Source organism: Gracilinanus agilis, chromosome 1, assembly GCF_016433145.1.
Source record: "Gracilinanus agilis isolate LMUSP501 chromosome 1, AgileGrace, whole genome shotgun sequence".
Classification (NCBI taxonomy): domain Eukaryota; kingdom Metazoa; phylum Chordata; class Mammalia; order Didelphimorphia; family Didelphidae; genus Gracilinanus; species Gracilinanus agilis.
Window position 1 is genome coordinate 255,734,508 of NC_058130.1, and position 18,871 is coordinate 255,753,378.

General features: G+C 35.6%; 1 protein-coding gene across 1 annotated transcript in view; it reads right to left on the minus strand.

Moving 5' to 3' along the window:
* The window catches only part of EPN2 (epsin 2), a 62,600-nt gene extending 44,936 nt beyond the window's left edge, over window positions 1-17,664 (minus strand). Inside the window, exons 1-2 of the mRNA XM_044661191.1 lie at window positions 17,070-17,664; window positions 14,874-15,044 (exon numbers count right to left, since the gene is read on the minus strand). Of these exons, the coding sequence (XP_044517126.1) occupies window positions 14,874-15,044; window positions 17,070-17,664 (766 nt within the window). The remainder of the gene's footprint in view (window positions 1-14,873; window positions 15,045-17,069) is intronic.
* Window positions 17,665-18,871: the final 1,207 nt, after the last annotated feature.

The window sequence follows — 18,871 nt, forward strand, 5'->3', positions numbered from 1 at the left end:
TTCCTTAAATAGTGCTCTCACCATTCCAAGCCAAAATTCCAAGCCAAACTACCCTGGCCTTGCTTTCAAATTCCATCAACTTACCCAGCTCTAGAGATCCTGTCCAAGTTCTAACACCTATCCCTCACTGGTCCCAAGAAAAACATATTAATAATTTCTTTTTTTTTCCCAACCCTGACCTTCCACCTTAGAATCAATAGTAAGTATGGATTCCAAGGCAGAAGAGTGGTAAAGGATATGCAATGGGGTTTAAGTGACTTGCCCAGGGTCATACTGCTAGGAAGTATCTGAGGCCAGATTTGAACCTAGGACTTCCTGTCTCTAGGCCTGGCTCTCAACCTGCTGAATTACTCAGCTGTCCCCCATATTAATAATTTCTAAGTCAGCACAGGATTATTAAGATAAGAAATATGATAGTAAGATAAGGGCATCTAATAAACCACACACCTATGGATCCTTTTCTACACCCCCTTCAAATGGCCATCTAGTCTCTGTATGAAGACTTTAATGAGGGAAAACCCACTTATTCTTTAGGCAGTCTATTTCATTTTAGTCTGTAGCTCTAATTTTAGGAAGTTTTTTCTTACAAGCCTAAAGCTGCTTCTCTACAAATTCCACTCTGCTTCTAGTTATGCCTTTTGGAGCCAAGCACAAATCTAATCCCTCTTCCATGAGAGCTCTTCAAATACTTGTTCATCCTAGTATTCTTTACCTAGTTCTTTTAAATGCACCTCCTAAGAGCACCTCACTACTCTAGCTGTCCTCTTCTAGACATTCTCCAGCTAAACTGGGCTGTCTATAACACAATAAAGTACTTCAGACATAGGGAAGTATCATTCAGCCCTATACACTGTCTTTTAAATTCAGTCTAAGTTAGAATCGACTTCTTTTGGCCTCATGTAGAGACCAGCTCAACAAATTATTCGTGGGTCATGGAACAGGATAAAAGGAATGAGACTGGGATCAGGAGGGTCACAGACAAGACTTATAGACAGACTCAAAGGCCTCTTGCTGATCAGTGACAAAGTTTATTGATTTCAGGTAGATACTTATAGAGGGTTGAATCAAGCAGAGTAGGATTAGATCACTCACAATTGAAGTCAATGATTCACAAGATGGAGACAATGGATTTAGATTACCTCAATGCCTCTAAACAGAGTTTTCTATAGGTGATAATTCAATATGTCAATGTGTTTCTCACAGAATTCCTGCATCAGTAATTTCTTGGAAGAACACAGAATTTGGGGAAAGGAGGGGTTGAGTTCTCATGCTGAGAAGCAAGTTATGTGTCTGGTTGTTTCTAAGTTATGGCTTCCCAGAGACCTAGCAAACTGGGATTCACTCTCACTACCGGGGACTACAGCCTCACCCACATTCCTAGACTTTTTCCACAGAAATTGCTACCTAGTCATACTTCCTGTATCCTGTATTTGTGAAACTGATTTTTGGAATGCAAGGGGAGAATAAGAATATCCAAGTTGAAAGGACCCTTAGATGCTATTTAAACCAGGTCATAAGTGAAGAAGAATTCCTCCTATAACAAAACCAACACATGGTTATCCAGTCAGGAACCCACTATCTTCTGAACATCATATTTCTATCAAGTCATTTTATTGAATTCAATCTTTTATTTCATTCAATGGTCCCAAATCCACTGGAATTTTTTTTTTTTGGACCTGGAGTCTTTATCACTCGCTAGCTAACCTTACAACCCTTATACCAGGGGTCGGCAACCTTTTTGGCCTTGAGAGCCATAAATGCCACATTTTTTAAAATGTAATTCATGAGAGCTGTACAGTGCTCACAGTGTGCGCTCCTGTAACAATGTGCGCTCCTGTAACAGCGCCTGAAAAAAAATTGACTTTATGGCTCCTGCAGAAAGAGCCATATCTGATCTTCAAAAGAGCCAGATATGGCTCGAGAGCCATACATTGCCGACCCCTGCCTTACACCATGTGCGAAAATGAAAAGTCATCTAAGTCTTTTTAAGTTAGTGATAGATCCCTGAGGCATTTTCCTGGAGGCCTGGCCCTCAAAGTGGCATTCTCTTTGGGTCTGGCCATCAATCAACAAGCATTTATTAAGTATATATCCGCATCCAAACAGGTTCATATCCATAAAACTAAACAGTATCTAAGACTATATTTCATCCTTCTATCTCACCCACAAATATTACAAGAAAGACATTTTGCTTGAATCTATTCATACTTTTTCTACAGCAGTGATATCAAACTCATAGAAATAGGCTCACTGCTCAGTTGCTTAATGACTTGGGAAACCACAGATTAATATTATCTATGTGATATTATGTATTTATTTTGTCAAACATTTCCCAATTACATTATTCTGATTAGGCCATAATAGATCTGTGTTCTATACAGCATTCCACAGATCTACCACAGTCTGTGGCTCTTGCGATCTACACTTATGATTTTACTGGTATAAGAACATTTAGATGAGGAAATTTTCTCTACTGAGGCAGATCATCAGCACCTTCTCTGAAAAAGTCTTCAACAACAGCCTGGCATACTGACAGGTTAAGTGAGGGGATGGGGAAGCTGAACCAGAATTTTCCTAATCTGAGGCTGTTACCTCACAGCCTCTTACTATTCTAGCTGACCTACAAATAGAGTAAATAAGCTTAGCCTATCATGGGTTGTTTTTTAAAAACTCAATGGATTTTAGTGATAACTCCTTTAGTGATCAATGTTCAAAAAACACCTCCTTAAAAATGTGTTTTAGAAATGAGGATAAAAAAAACATTTCATTGGTCTATACCTTACGGACTCTACAAAAATTGGGGCAACAACTGCCTTTCTTCAGTTCTATGGCATCCCTCCCATTTTCTAAGATCTTTCAAAGATCATGAACAATGGCTTAGCAACCTCATTTGCCAGTTCTTTCAGGACTCTAGGATGTAGGTCATCTAAGACTGGTGACTTGAATTCATTGATGGCAGTTAGATGCTAACATTCTTTTGACTTATCTTGGATTTTGTTCCCTGCTAATCATTTTGCTTGTCCCTTTTTAGCCCAAAGATTATTTGGAAAATAAAATATTTGGAAAAGTGAAAGAAGGCTATAATGAAGTCTTCTTACCATCATACTCCATCCACCTTGAACAGCAATTGTATTCCCTCACTGAATCCCTTCTTCCCCCCCTTGATGCTTAAAAAAACAACAACAACAAAAAACACCTTTTTTTGTCATCCTTAACATTTAAAATTAACTTCAACTCATTCTGCTTTGTAGGGTTTCTAACATAATTCTTACAGTAGTATGCTCTATTCTCAATTATTGCTATTGATTCAAACTTCAAAATCTTAAGTTTCTAGATGAGTTCTCTGTACCCCTATCTCTATGATCAGCTCTCTTTTTTTCCTTTTCACTGAAATCACTGCTGCTTATTTATGTCTTCAAAATTTCATTTCTGAGAGATTCCTATTCCTGAGCTAATTGTTCCTGAAAAAGATTATAGTTTTGAATCCTACCCATTCTTTCTCTAATTCCTTGGGAAATAGGGCCTGTGTAAATGTAGGATATATGTCAGATGATACAGTTTTCCTCTCCTTTATATCAAACTATAATGGAATAATGCTTTATAGAATAATTATTTGCTACCCAAGTTTCCAATGTCTCCATTTTAACAATCAGCAACTCTTGTTTTTTTTTTCAGGAAATCTAGTATTTTCCTCGTCATTTTCTTCAATTTTAAAAATATTAAATTATCATGAAGGGAAATTCTTTCTCTGGAGGTGAATATTCAGTTATTCTTCCAATATTAAATCTGTTGCTGTATGTGTTTTCTTGGTTCTGCTCGTTTCACTCTTCATTACCTCATGTAGTTCTTTCCAAGATTCCTTTTAATGAACTTGCTCATCTTTCTTTTGGCACACAGCAGTATTTCCTCACAATCATATACCACAATTTTAGTCATTCCTCACCTGATGGACATCCCCATAATTTCCAGTTCTTTGCTACCACAAGGAGTACTGCTATGAATATTTTGAAACATATAGATTCTTTTCCTTTTTTCCTGATCTCCTTGGTAAATAGACCTAGCATGCTAATTCCAAGGGTATAGCCAGGCATGGCATGGTACCTGGGTCTCCCTTACATCCAGACTGGAAATAAAGAAGTGGCTACTCACTACCTGACCCTATCTGATTGGCAAGAGTTTTGACCTGCTCCACTTCCAACCTAGGCCAGTTTAATCTCCTCGAAGCAGCAATGAAGCCCAGGAGACTCACTATCTCAGTGTCAGACTTAGTGCTTTAGTCCTATGGCAAGTCAGAAACTCAAATTATTGGGGGGGGGGGGAGGTCCATTGACTGGGGAATGGCTGAACAAATTGTGGCATCAGATGGTGTTGGAATACTATTGTGCTAAAAGGAATAATGAACTGGAGAAATTCCATATGAACTGAAAAGACCACCAGGCATTGATGCAGAGCAAAAGGAGCAGAACCAAGAGAATATACAGAGAGACTGATACATTATGGCACAATTGAAAGTAATGGATTACTAGCAGTGATGCAATGTTCCAGGGCAATTCTGAAGGACTTATAAGAACACTATCCACATCCAGAGAAAGAGCTATACGAGTAGAAATGCAAAAGAAAAATATATGATTGATCACATGGTTTAATGGGTATATGATTGGGGATGTTGTCTTTAAATGATCACTCTGTTGCAAATTATCAATAATATGGAAATAGGTTTTGAACAACGATACATGTAAAACCCAGTGGAATTGCTCGTTGACTCCAGGAAGGGGCAGGAAGAAGGGGAGGGAAAGAACATGAATCATGTAATCATGGAAAAATACTCTAAAAATTAATTAAATAAATGAAGTTGAAATGTCAAAAAAAAAAAGATAGAAACTCAAAATTCCTTAGCATAAGCACCCTCAGGAGCAAAGATTATAGGCACGCAACACCACACTGACTTCCTAAAAATTTAATTCTCTGCTTTCAGCATTCAGAACAGGAATTATTAACTGCTTTGTATATAATGGTCCTTTTTGATAATTTGGTGAAGCCTATAGACTCCTCAGAAGAGTATTTTTAAATGCAGAGCGTTATAAAGAAAACTACTTACACTGAAACTGTTACCAAAATTTAACTATCAAAATATTTTTTAAAACAAGCTCACAAAAGTCCAGTTAAGAACTCCTGAATTAGAGGGAAATTAAAATCTTCTCTAACACAATTCTCCATTTACTTTGATTACTACTCATGAACCTGTTTGGTTTTTTTTTTTGATAATGACAACTCCAATACCAAAAAGTTGTCTCATATTATCAATAATGACCCACCCTTAAATAATGCTTTAATGTTTACAAAGCTCTTTCTTCACAAAAGCCCCAAGATAGGTAATATATCTGTCACCCTTTTCTCTCCTTCCTCTATATTTCACTTGGTGATCTCATCAGCTCCTCCCAGGATTCCTTTAAGTCTCAATGAAAATCTTACCTTCTATGAGAGGCCTTTCCCAATGCCTCTTAATTCTAGTGACTTCTCTCTGTTAATTATGTTCTATTTATCCCGTAGTTTGCTTTGTATATATACTTGTTTGCATGTAATCTCCTTGAAGGCAAGAACTGCCCTTTGCCTCTTTTGGTATTTCCACCTCTTAGCATAGTGCCTGGCACACAGTAGGCACTTAATAAATATTTACTGATTGCTGCTATAGTTTACTTAGAAGAGAGAGGTTAAATGATGTTCACTCTGATACAACAAATTAGGAAACTTTTAGGTATTATGGGGGGTGGGGTTAAGTGCTATTTTACTTGGACACAAGAGACATTTCTCAAACACTCATTCCTAAAAATATAAACAAAACTGACAAGTGATCAATAAAAAGTAAATATTTTGATTTTTGTAGATTAGTTTGTTAATACAGTATACTTATATCTTACTGATTTAGAGCCTAAGATCAGTTGGGTATAAGTTTTCAGTTGATATTATAATCTCTCTCTTCCCAAGCTGAATAACCTCAGACAAACAGAACAATGTAAATAAGATAACTTTGGGATAAGAAGAGGGTTTAAGGACTGACCTGCTGTCTATTCTCCATTCTCATCTTTTGAGGAAAAGAGAAGAGAGAGGTATCAGCAGCCTCCTCTAATGGGACATTGAAGGAGAAGAGGGGAAGACCTTGTCTTTCATCTTAAGTTCAATTAGAAAGGCACAAAATGGAAATGTCATGCATTACTGAATTTATATGCTAAATTCATATATGATAGAAACACCACCATATTAAAGTATGTGTATTCTTAATCTGGTGCCAATACTATTTACTGTATTGGATCTATTTTGCTGCCTTTGAGTTTTATCTCAATTTACACTATTGTAGTCATTACCTGTTTATTGTTCTTTGGGTTCTGCTTTCTTTATTTCATAATTTATTGGAATTTTTCCTATGTTTTCTCTGAATGTTTCTTCAAGTTCACTGGTTTTTATGATGCAGAAGTATTCTATTACATTTTGATGTACCACAATTTGATAAGCTATTCTTCAACCACCAAATACATTTCATATCTAGTTTTTTGTATGAGGGTAGTTCTTTGACACATCTTATCAAATGTAGTAGTATCCCTTCAAAACAAAAATAAAAACACTAAGTGAAGATTGAACATGTCTAGGATTTGGGATAAGGTGAGGAGAAAGACCGCCCAGCTTCCCCCATTAATAATCCTTACTTGTCATAATAATCTGCTTTATTCATGGTTTTCCTCAATGAAACAATAAGGTTTCAATTAAACCTCTTTGTTTGGTTTTCAAGACCCTCCAACATCTGGAGTCACCCTACCATTCTAGACATCTCATATTCTTTTCCTCCACATACTCCATGCTCCAACTAAAGTGGACTACTTTGTTTCTCTTTTCCTTACTTACCTTCTCAACACGTACTCTGCATTTTCAATGTTTTTGGTTATGGTATCCTCTATGCCTGGAATGTCCTGTTTCTCTCCACCCACTGACTGTAGAATTCTATCATACTTTTTAAAGGTTCAACTCAAATGCCAATCCTTATATGAAACCTTCCTTTTATAACTAGCTTTTTATAAAAGCACTTTTTTGGTATAAATTTCATGAGTATGGTAATTGTTTTATCTAAATGTTTTACCAGTTACTCAAGGTTTTTAAAAACCCTTAACTTTCACTTGAGAATCAATACTGTGTATTAGTTCCAAGGCAATAAGGGCTAGGTAAGTGGAATTAAGTGACTTGCCCAGGGGTCACACAACTAGGAGGTCCGAAGCCAGATTTGAATTCAAGACCCCCCCCCCAATCTAAAGGCCTGGGTCTCAAATCTCTGAGCTACCACCTAGGTATCCCCAATAGGCATTTTTTAAAGTGCCAGGCACTATGCTAATAACCAGAGCTTGCCCTCAAGGAGCTTACTAATGGGTGTAGATAACATGTGCATAAATAGGTTCATACATAATGTATTTGCTATTTGTTTTGGGGTGGATTTTGAGTTACAGCCAGACTCGTCATAATCCCATTTGGGGTTTTCTTGGCAAAAATACAAGAGTGGTTTGCCATTTCCTTCTCCAGCTCATTTTACAGATGGGGAAACTGAGCCAAACAGGGTTCTGACTTATTCAGGGACACAAATTTACTAAGTATCTGAGGTCAGAGTTGAACTCAGAAAGATGAAGTCCCTAACTCCAGACCTGAAACTATATCCATTGTGTACCCTAGATACCCTACTTATACATACCATTCATTAATGGAAGGAAACCTTAGATGGAAGACATTAACAGCTGGAGGGTCTGGGAAAGATCCCTTTCAGAATGTGGTACCTGACCTGATTTTAGAAAGAAGCAAGGGATTCTAAGAGGTGGAGGTAGGGAAAGAGCATTCTAAGCAAGAGGGGTATCTAATACAAAGGCAGGGGGGAATCAGAGATGGAAAAGCAAGTAAGCCAGTATGGCCAGACCATACAATGGGTAGAAAGAGTCGTAATGTATAAGAAGATTGGGAAGATAGGAAATGACCAGTTTGTGAGGGGCTTTAAATGCCAAAGTCAAGTCAGAACTTGTTTAATAAACACTTATTACAGTGCCAGGCACTGGGGATACAAGAGTAAAAAATAATCCCTACTCTCAAACTCAGTCTAATGGGAAAGACAATACATAAACACAATGTACAAACTATACACAGGATAAATTGGAGATAATCAACAGAAAGGAGACACTAACATTAAGGTAGTATTTCAGCTGGCATTTGAAAAAGGAAAGATTCAAGAAAGAATAAGGAAGATAGAGGTTAGTAAAAAGATGAGCAGGACAGGAAAGGACCAGGTTATAAAGAACTTTGAGTGCCAAATAAAAGATTTTACATTTGATACTGGAGTGATAGGGAAACACTGGAGTTCCTTGAATAGAGAGAAAGTAACAAGAGGTTACAAGGTAAGCCTGTGCTTTAAGATCAGTTTGAGAACTGGGTGTTTTCTTATGTTTTTCTTTGCTTATAACATCCTCTATGCCAGGAATGTCTGGTTTCTCTCCACTCACTGAAGGCAAAATTCATCACACTTTTAAAAGGTTCAATTCAAATGCTTATATGGACCCTTCTTTGAATGTAATAGAATGGAAGGAAAAGACATGAGAAAGACAAGGCAAAAGGGGTCTATAACTGATCGATAGCATAATGATATTAAATAGCTGTTCTCCACCCAAATGTCAACAATAGCATAGGAAGTATTTAAGGTTGGGAAAATACTTAATGTGTTTAAAAAGACATTTTACACATGAAATTGAAAATTTGCTTTCTTTTTCCCCTCTGAATCAACCGTTATCAGGATTAGCAGCTGAAAAAGGTAGGAGTAGAGAGCAATGGTCCATAAAATTAAGCATTTATTATTTCCCAGGATTATGCTGCTACTATACATTTATTGTGAAGCAATAAAATTTATAATCTGAATCTTTCAAAAATGTTTGATAAGTCCCCTACAACAAAAAAAGTAAAAGAGGATTTATCTCCAACCTCCCATCCCCCAACCTTATACTACAGTAGCCTTATCAGGAACAGAATTTCTCCAGCTTACAGCTATACTCTTAAAGAAGAAATAAGTAGAAATTTACCACTGAGTTTCACATAGCAACCTCTAACAGAAGGGAAATGGGCAAAGTTAGAATGAATTCTAACTTGTGGAAGTCCTGCATCTCAAATTAAAAACTAACTTGGATATGTACATAAGATATTTTTTATTTTTATCTTAAGAGAAAAAGTATCATTAACTACTATTTTTTTCACTGTGGGAATCATACACAAGTCTAAATAATGTAGATAAATGCCAATTTATACCTTATAACAATATTAAAAATTACTTGTAAAGCCAGGGCACACCATTCGGATCAGTCAGTACAAATGTTCTTTTTTTTGAACTCTTGATAAAATCATCATCTTCAAATTAAAAGAAGGCTTGACCTCTGATGTCCCTTCCAGTTCAGATTCTATGAAATGTCAACAATAACAGTAAAAGATAAAAATCTCTGCTGGAGAATTACTCCAACTTTACATCACAATGGCTCTATAACTTCTCAGAATATATAAAGTGCTACTTAAGAAGCTGTGTGTAATTCAAGCAAACAGAATCAAAAGAACAATATATAAGATAGTAACAATGACCACAAAAATATAAAGGAAACTATTTTAAGATAAAAGAATTGGGGATCAATGGGGACCATAAATAGGAGCAAAGAATTGGGACCAAGTTTCACTAAAGAGGACACACAACAATGATGCACATAGGTAGGGAATGTGGTATATGCAGTCAGACAAGACCAATGTGTTGGTTCTGCTTAATTGCATTTCTTTGTTATCAGAGTTCTTAGGGAAAGCAGGGACTAAAATGACAGCAATTAAAAAAAAAGCAATATAGGTATAAGACATTATCAATGTTACCTGGTTTTGCTGAATGAACTGCTTTGCTTCCCCTTTATTTTTAATTCTTTGTTACAAAGTATTCTAAGTTGTTATACAGTTTCTCATAAAGAATTTTGTTGTAAGGGACCATATATGGATAACTATATAAAGAAATTAATTTAGTGTAAAAATAGAAAGATACCAATCATCCACCAGAAAAGGAGAATAGATCATTCACTTAAATGCTGTCAGTAAAAGTTTAAGAAGCTACCATATGCCAGGCACTATGCTGAGAACCAGGGATACAAAGAAAGTTAAAAAAAAACAAACAAAAAAAAACACAACATAGGAACTATCTTCAAGGAGTTCACAGTCTAAAGGGGAGAAAACATACAAATAACTATAAATCAGAAATAGATGGAAGATTGTAATCTCGAAGGGAAGGGACTAGGCTTAAAGGCAGGACCAGCTGAGATTCAAAGGAGATGAAGGGAGAATATTCCAAGTATAGGGGGGGCAGTCAGTGACAATGCCATCTGGAGAAAAATTGTCTTGTAGGAAGAATAGCCAAGAGGCCAATGTAACTGGATCACAGAGTAAAGTGTAACAGAAGACTGAAAAACCTGGAAAGGGGCAGATTATTTATGAAGGGCTTTCTTTGAAAGCTTGACAGAGAGAGACAAACAGACATGTAGTCAGATTTGAGGCAAGGAGACCAAACAGAGGGCTATAGCAATATCCCAAGCATGAGAAAATGCTGGTCTGTACCAGGGTGTAGTAATGAAAAATGTTTGTTCAAAAATATTCATAGCTGTTCTCTTTGTGGTGGCAAAAAATTGGAAAATGAGGGAGTGTCCCTCAACTGGGAAATGGCTAAACAAATTGTGGTATATAATGGTGATGGATTATTATTGTGCTATAAGGAATGATGAACTGGAGGATTTCTATATGAACTGGAAGAGCCTCCATAAACTGATGTAGAGTGAAATGAGCAGAACTAGAAGAATGTGAAACTCTGTATAACTATCAAATGTAACTGACTTTGTTACTAATAGCAATGCAATGATACAAGACAATCCCGAGGGACTTATGAGAAAGAATGCTACAAGAGAAAGAACTGTGTGGAATAGAAATGCAGAAGAAAACCATGATTTTGTTACTTGTTTATATGGATATAGGATATGGGGTTTTGGTTTTTAAATGATTACAAAAATGAAAAATATAGAAGTAGGCAATGAGTAATAATATATGTACAACCCAGAGAAATTGCTTGTTGGCTCCAGAAGGAGGAAGGGGAAAGGGGAGGGAAAAAACATGAATCATGCAACCATGGAAAAATATTTAAAAATTTTTTTAAATATATTACAAAGGTAGAATCAATAGGACTTGACAACACATTAGATATAGGGAGTAAGAGAGTGAGGATGACAGGTTGTAAGTTTGGGTAATTAAAAGGAAAAGAGGAGTGTGGGGGGGTGGAATATAGTGAGTTTAGTTCTGAACATGGTGAGTTTAAGATACATAAAAAACATCCAGTTTGAGATGTTCAAAAAACATTTGGAGATTTGAGAGGCTGGAGATCAGCAGAGAGGTTTTTTTGTTGTTGTTCAGTCATGTCCAACTCTTCATGAAAGCATTGCAGGTTTTCTTATGGATAAGATGGCAAAGATAATGGAGTAGTTTGCAATTTCCTTCTCTAGCTCATTTTACAGATGAGGAAACCAAAGCAAACAGGATTTAGTGACTTGCCCAGGGTCACACAGCTAGTAAGTGTCTGAAGCTAGATTTGAACTCAGGAAAATGAGGTCTTCCTGACCTCAGAAACAGTGCTCTATTCACTGTGCCACCTAGTAGAGAGATATGGGATAGGTAAGTAGATTTAAGAATCAGCAAAGATATACTAACTGAATCCATGAAAAATGATGAGGGCATGAAGTCAAATAGTATAGAGGGAGGAGAGAAGAGAGACCAAGACAGAATGCTGAGAATACCACTTTTAGTAGGTATGACCAGGATGAAGATCCAGCAAAGGAGATAAGAATAAGTGGCCAGATAGGTAGGGAAGAAGCAGAAAAGAGTAGTCATGAAAACCAAGAGAAAAGAAATCCATAACTTTAGAAAGAGCAAGTTTTTTGGTCAAATAATTTGTATGGTATTAGAAATAGTTGTTCTTTAAATATTTGATAGAATTCACTTGTAAATCCATCTGGTCCTAGGGATTTTTTTCTTAGGAAGGTCCTTGATGGCTTGTTCAATTTCTTTTTCTGAGATGGGATTAAGTATTCTATTTCATCTTTTGTTAATCTAGGTCATTTTTTTCTTAAGTATTCACCCATTTCACCTAGATTGTCATATTTATTGCCATATAATTGGGCAAAATAGTTCTTACCTTAATTTCCTCTTCATTAAAGGTGAAATCACCCTTTTCATCTTTGATACTGTTAGTTTGATTCTCTTTTTTCTTTTTTTTTTTTTTTATTAGATTAACCAGTAGAAAGAGCAGTTTCTGAATAATGAGGTTGGAAGCAAAACTCTAGAGCTAAGAGTAAGAGAAAAAGGAAATGGAATCATCTATTTATTGTAGGCAGCTTTCTAAAGGAGCCACCAAAAGGAAGAGAAATATAGGATGATAGTTATTGGGAGTTGGGATGAATCAAGTGAGGATTTTTTGAGGATGGGGAAGAAATTGTTTGCAGATAGCAAGAAAGCAGTGGTCAAGGAAAATGAGAGTGGGAATAACAAGAGAAGGCAAATTGATGGAAATGATAGGATAACTTATGCTTATAGCAAAAAAAAAAAACAACAACAACACAACAACAAAAAACCACCACCTTTTAATATGAAGGAGATAGTGACAGAAGGCAGCTGAGTGATGTGAAATTGAGGGGAAAAGAGGAGGGTCTCAGCTAAGAGCTTCAATTTTTTCAGTAAAATATGAGTCGAGGTTGGGGGTAGGGGAGCAGGAAGGAAAGTGTCCAAGGAGATTTGAAGAATGATGAAAAAAAAGTTTAGGATAGTGAATTGATTAGTATTCCTGCAGGAATGAGAGCTCAATTGAGATTATGAAACATAAATCTGTAGTGGAACCAGTCAGTTTGGTTCTGAGATTTTCTCCAGCTGCATTGAGAATTGGAAGGCCCTCTAGTCCACAGTTGGAATTTGCAAGTATGTTAGGTGATAAGGTAAAGGGGCAGCAGACTTGAGAATAGAGGACTGTATATGGTTTCCTATATGACTGAGATGACAAAGAGAGGAAAGTCAAGGAAGTTCAAGGCCTAATAAGTAACTAAAAGATGGAGAGATTAGAGGTCATCACAAGAATGAAGAATAGGGTTGAGGATTTAGGGATGGTAAAGCAGAAGAAAAGAAGTAGTGATAAAAAATTATTAAATACAGAAATTCAGAATTCTTAATATCCTTGCTGGGGAAACAAGGTCATGGGAAACGAGTAAACTGAGACACTAAGAAATTAGGGCTTTTAAAAAAATTTCAATATGTATGTTGAAGTCCCCTTGAATGAAGACTGGGGTTGAGGACTAAAAGATGAAGGGTCAGGCACAGTATTCCTTAAGGAAGAAAGGAGAATATCCTTGGAGAGAAGGTAGATAACAGCTGCCAGAATCTTGACTGATTGATAAATATGGATTGAATGAACTCCAAGCCTAGCATTCCCTTTCTTGCAAATCCAAAGAATATTAGTGGTTGGAGGTAAAAGACATTATGAAATTGCACTTGCGTAATGCTTTAAAAGCAAACTTTGGGCCATTATTTCTAAAGAAGTTCTTTTTGTAGCATAAATTAAAGTATGCAAAATTAACACCACAGTTAGTTAGATAAGCCAGAAGGGGATAGTAGAAAAATATTTCAGAAATAAAAATAGGGAACATATACTCAAACACTCTAAGTATAAATCAAACAAGGTAGTAATATGAATGAGCTGTTGCTATCTTTAGGATTGAATAAATGTTTGCTTACTATATTTTCAAGAAAACGTCTTTTGTACAACACCTTCTAATACAAAGAGAATGAGAGGCATTTTTATCTTTAGAAGTACATAAATTAAAACTAATGACAAATTATACCAAAAGAATTTTGTAGGTCTGGTAGACAATAGTGAAATCTTCACTTTTTAATAATATAACCTGTTAGATTCAGATATTAATTACTTGGCTAAAAGAACAGATGCAATTGTCACCAACTGGCCCTATCTTTAATGTATGTGCCTAGAATTTTTAGTACAGCTAACTCTCAATTATCCATACTAATTGAAGATTATAAGGGGGAAGGTAAAGTAGGTAACTTAGATCCATAACTTAACACTAATTTTACCTTCATAAAACTATTGTAACACAAATTGACAATAAGTACTTAAAGCACATCTATTATGTACCCAGCACCATAGTAGTATGAAATTCTAAACTTTAAATTTCTTATTTAAAAACAATTCAAACATTTTAATAAGCCAATCTTCACCCTGGTTTCTGAAAAACAAAGGACAGGAAACATAGGACAAGACCCTAAAGATCAAGTCCAATACCTAAACAGAAGTTAAGAAATGTACACAAGGTCATAGAGCAACCAGTGGCAAAACTGGGACTAGAAACCAGGTTCTTTAAATCCTACTCCAGTGCTGAGAAACAATGGTATAATTAGCGTCTGTTTTTCCATAGTAATGGAAGACAAGGGGACAGTGTAAATAAACAAAATGTATGCCTAATCCAAACAATTCTTCCCCAATTATACCTTTACCAAAACTTCTAACAAGTAATATATGACTATATTTCATTTTATTTTCCAGTGATAATGCTAGCAATTAGCAAAATGGCCAAATCAGGAAGCAGAGAGGAAGAAGAAAAGCAAAAGGACCCAGATAATTCCCAAGCCACACATTCTATCTCTGAATAATAAAGAGTTGGCTGTACTTGAAAGATATGCAGAGTAGCAAATGTGCTGATCATTTTTACTGGAACAAGTAAAGTTAACAGCCATACCACCTTGGGCTGTGAGATCACAAGTTAAGCAGGATTGGGGCCAGTCACTATTTGGATAGGAGGAAAACCCAAAGTGCTGCAGGAAATGATGGTGGTGATTCAGTTGATGGAGATCCTCACTTTGATTCACTAGGGCACCTGCACAGTGCTGGGGACACAGTGCAGCTCCAGGTGCTGTCATTCAGTTCACACACACACACAGATACAAAAAGAAAAATGTGATTAGAGATCCCATTGCAGTTTTTGCAAAAGAAGGGAATTCAGGATTGGCCAATTAGACTTAAACCTAAACTCACCTCCTTTAGCCTGTACTTCATTTGGAAGCACTATTTCATGTTCTTAAATATAATCTCCATAAAATAACCATTTTATTTTAGAGGTTAAGCAAATCACTGTAAAGCTAGAAATGTTCTTCAAGGATCATTTAATTCAATCCCTTCATTTTATAGGTTAGGAAACTGAGGCCCCGAAAATGAGCAATCCTAGTACTCTTTCTGCTGCACTATGCTATCTCTTTTTAGCTACCTTAACAGTTTCACAAATATTTTATGAAGCACAAGACTTTTAATGTTTTTTCTGTTTTATGATTCCTTATTGTAATTAATTATACCTTAAGCAAGAAAGGTACTATGTCAGAACTTACCAGAAATGAGTATTAATCAAACAGATTTTAACAATTAAGAACAAATTAAGGGCTCTTAAGGGAAATGTCAAGATGGGGAAAAAAAAGAAAAAGAATACAAAGGATTTCCACTTCATATTACATCTTTAATTATCAGACAAAGGTTTATGTGAATGTCATGGCTCTCTATTTGAAGATATATGGAAAGATTAGCAGAGAATTTCTAAGTGGTTAATAAACTTAAATTACTCATGCTCAGATTAAAAGGAGAAAAACTATAGAAACTGAATTAAGAAGACATGTAACATAACCTGAATGTTAAATCAAAATTCCTAAATGCATGAATAGAAAATGTTCCTACACCCAAACCATCCCCTTTGCACTGAGCAAAGGAATTGGATTAAAAGTTACATTCGTTGAGCCAAGCAGGCTTTCTAGAAAATAGGGATTACTACTTGCAAAGCCATACCGGAATGCTATACAGATAGAAACATTAATATACTATATCTAATTACATCTGTGCAAACCAGCATTGCTTTATTAGAGTTGTCTCAAAGTAACCTTTTCTATAAATATTTAATTGTATTTTCATTCCTATGAAAAGGAAAACAAAGGAAACCTTTTTCAGCAGAGAGAAGAGGGACAAAGCCAAACTAGTGTAAAATGTGCAAAATAAGGAAACATTTCAAAGTTCACATTTAAAACCAGAAATGAACTAAAATTGCCAGGATATTTTCAATATATATTAAAAAATTTTTTTCTAAAACAATGTTTAGTAATTTATGATGGAACAATTGGACAGAAAAACATTCTGTCCTTTGTGACAGTGAAACAAAATATGGAGTAATTACAGATATCTACTATAGAAATACAATCTTTAAAACCTAGCAATTTCTCTGTAACTACAAAAGAAAGTTAATTCTCATTTTGCCTAGGGAAGGAGCAAACATATTTTGTGGGAACTGGGATGCCAGGTTTTTCTTTCAACTGTTGTTGACATCAACACTACCTTTGTTTACTTTAGGTTCCAAAATAAAACTAGAAGGGAAGTTGTGCTCATGCTTAAGCTCCAGAAAAAAAGCTCTTAAACAAACAAACAAAAAAACCACAATATATTGCCCCCTCTGAGAAAATAGGAACTAGATCTAGTCACATCATATGTTTAGCAAGAAGAGGAATAGTTACATTCAGGTTGATATATATATATATGTAAAATGCTATATAGCAACAATTTTAGAGAAGATATATTCTGTGCAAGAAAAGACAGTGGAGAACAAAAAGGACCTGAGCAAGATCTACAGCTAAATAAAAAGGCTGGACACTTTTTAACTCCTACAGAATCAATTCTTCACTGTATTTTCATGGTTGTTCAGTGTTGTGAAGTCAGAAACTACACAACTTTACAAAACAAATCAAATATAAAATGACTAAAGATATTATAATTATATATTGCTTTAGATGATTGATTACCTCTTCTATTTAACATACAAAAATTATTATATTTCAAATCTTATAAAAATTAACACTTTGTAGACTAAAGCCATATTCTTTACATGAAGAAAGACTATTGTACTTACAGCCATGATAAGATGCTGGGGAACCTCCAGACTTGCCATACTCTTGTTCAGAGTAGCTAGTTGACAGGTTGGGCTGACTGGAACCTCTACCAAAGGTAATCTGGTTACTACCAACCCCAGTGGCCACCTGAGCCATGCGCTCTTTGGTCTTCAGGGCTTGGGCCCTCTCAATTTTAAGTCGCTCATCATCCTTCAGAAGGGATACCAGCTGCTTAGACTTCTCCCTTACATTAATTCCTTGATCTTTACCATCTCGATCAATGTACTGGAAATCTTTTAGTGTCTGGATAGCAAATATATTTTCCTTACACTGTTGTGCTACCCGTTCTGAGCCAGTTTTAATCAGGTAATCCAAGAGGGTCAGGGCCTTATACACATGTCTCCAGTTCTTCCCATGGTCATTTAGCCGTTTCCAGATCATACTCATGATTTCAGAAAATGCAACCACATTGTAAGTCAGATCTGCTATTTCAGTCATTAAAGAGCTAGAAGGACCCCAAGGGTCATTGGAGGTTGCTTCTCGAACTTTAATTTCAGCCTCTGAATAATTGTTCACAATGTTTTTCATCTGCCGCCTTATAGACGAAGTCGTCATTTTTATTCTGTTATACTTTTAAAGCCCTTTAAAAAGATGCAGTTTGGTAGTTAGAAAGTTTATGTCCTATGAAGGTTCTGTATCAGTGAATAATCTGAAGCAAGGACCTTATAACGTCATTTTCTTCTGAGACTCAAAGGCAAAAAACTGTAAGCCATGACCTAGAGAAAGAATCAAAATTATTAAATCAGTTTTAACATTTCAAAGTGGTTAAAATTTCACCAATATTTTAAATAAATGTTGAGTTTCTACATGTTCTTTTCTCTTCATTCAAAGTTATGACCAATTACTTAAGTTATGTACAATAGTATCAGCATGACATAATGGAAAAAGTACTGGCTCTGTAGTCAGAGGACCTAGAATGAAATAAGATCTCTAATGTTTACAACTTGTAGCCTCACCTTCCTGGGTCTCATTTTTTTCATCTGTAAAATGAGGAATTTGGACTAGATGGTTCTGGCAATCCTTCCTAGCTCTAGATGTGATCCTAAAAAAATCTGAAGTTTTCAGTGGAAATTAAGAAAATTACCAATATTGTGATCTCATTCCATTACTAAGAATTTCAGATACAATTCCACTGAATTATGGTATTCAATAAATAATACTCATAGAAATCACAGAATTTTAATAGGAAGCCTAATGCTTCTTAGTCCATCTGGTCTAATAGACTCATTTTACAAAAAATTCTCTCAGAGAGAAGTAAAATGACTTACCCCAAGGGCATGATTAATCGGTAGAACCAGTACTAGAACTTGGATCTATGCTACTCATTTGTATAATAAATTCTTGTAACTTCAATATAAAAATACTAAGTACAATGCACCTTAGGTGTGATATACACTAGATACAAATTTAATAAATTTTGAATAGTGTGAAATAACCTGGGCTGATGACACTTCTGAGGGATTTTTGTAAAATGAGAATATCGAACTAGGGTTAATAAACCTAGGAGAACAACTTATACACAGCAAAAACATTACAAAACGAACTTTTAAGACTTAAGAACTCTGAACACTTAAATGACCATCCATGTCCACAGAAGGCCTATGATGAGACCTGTTATCTATCTCCTGAAAGAGAAATGATAGACAAGAGATAGATAGATATGTACATCTCTAGACACTGTAGATTTGTTTTGATTATGTTCATTTAAGATTCTTTCTTTTTCAAGGTGAATGAGGTGGGGAGGAAGTAGGGGAAGAAGAGA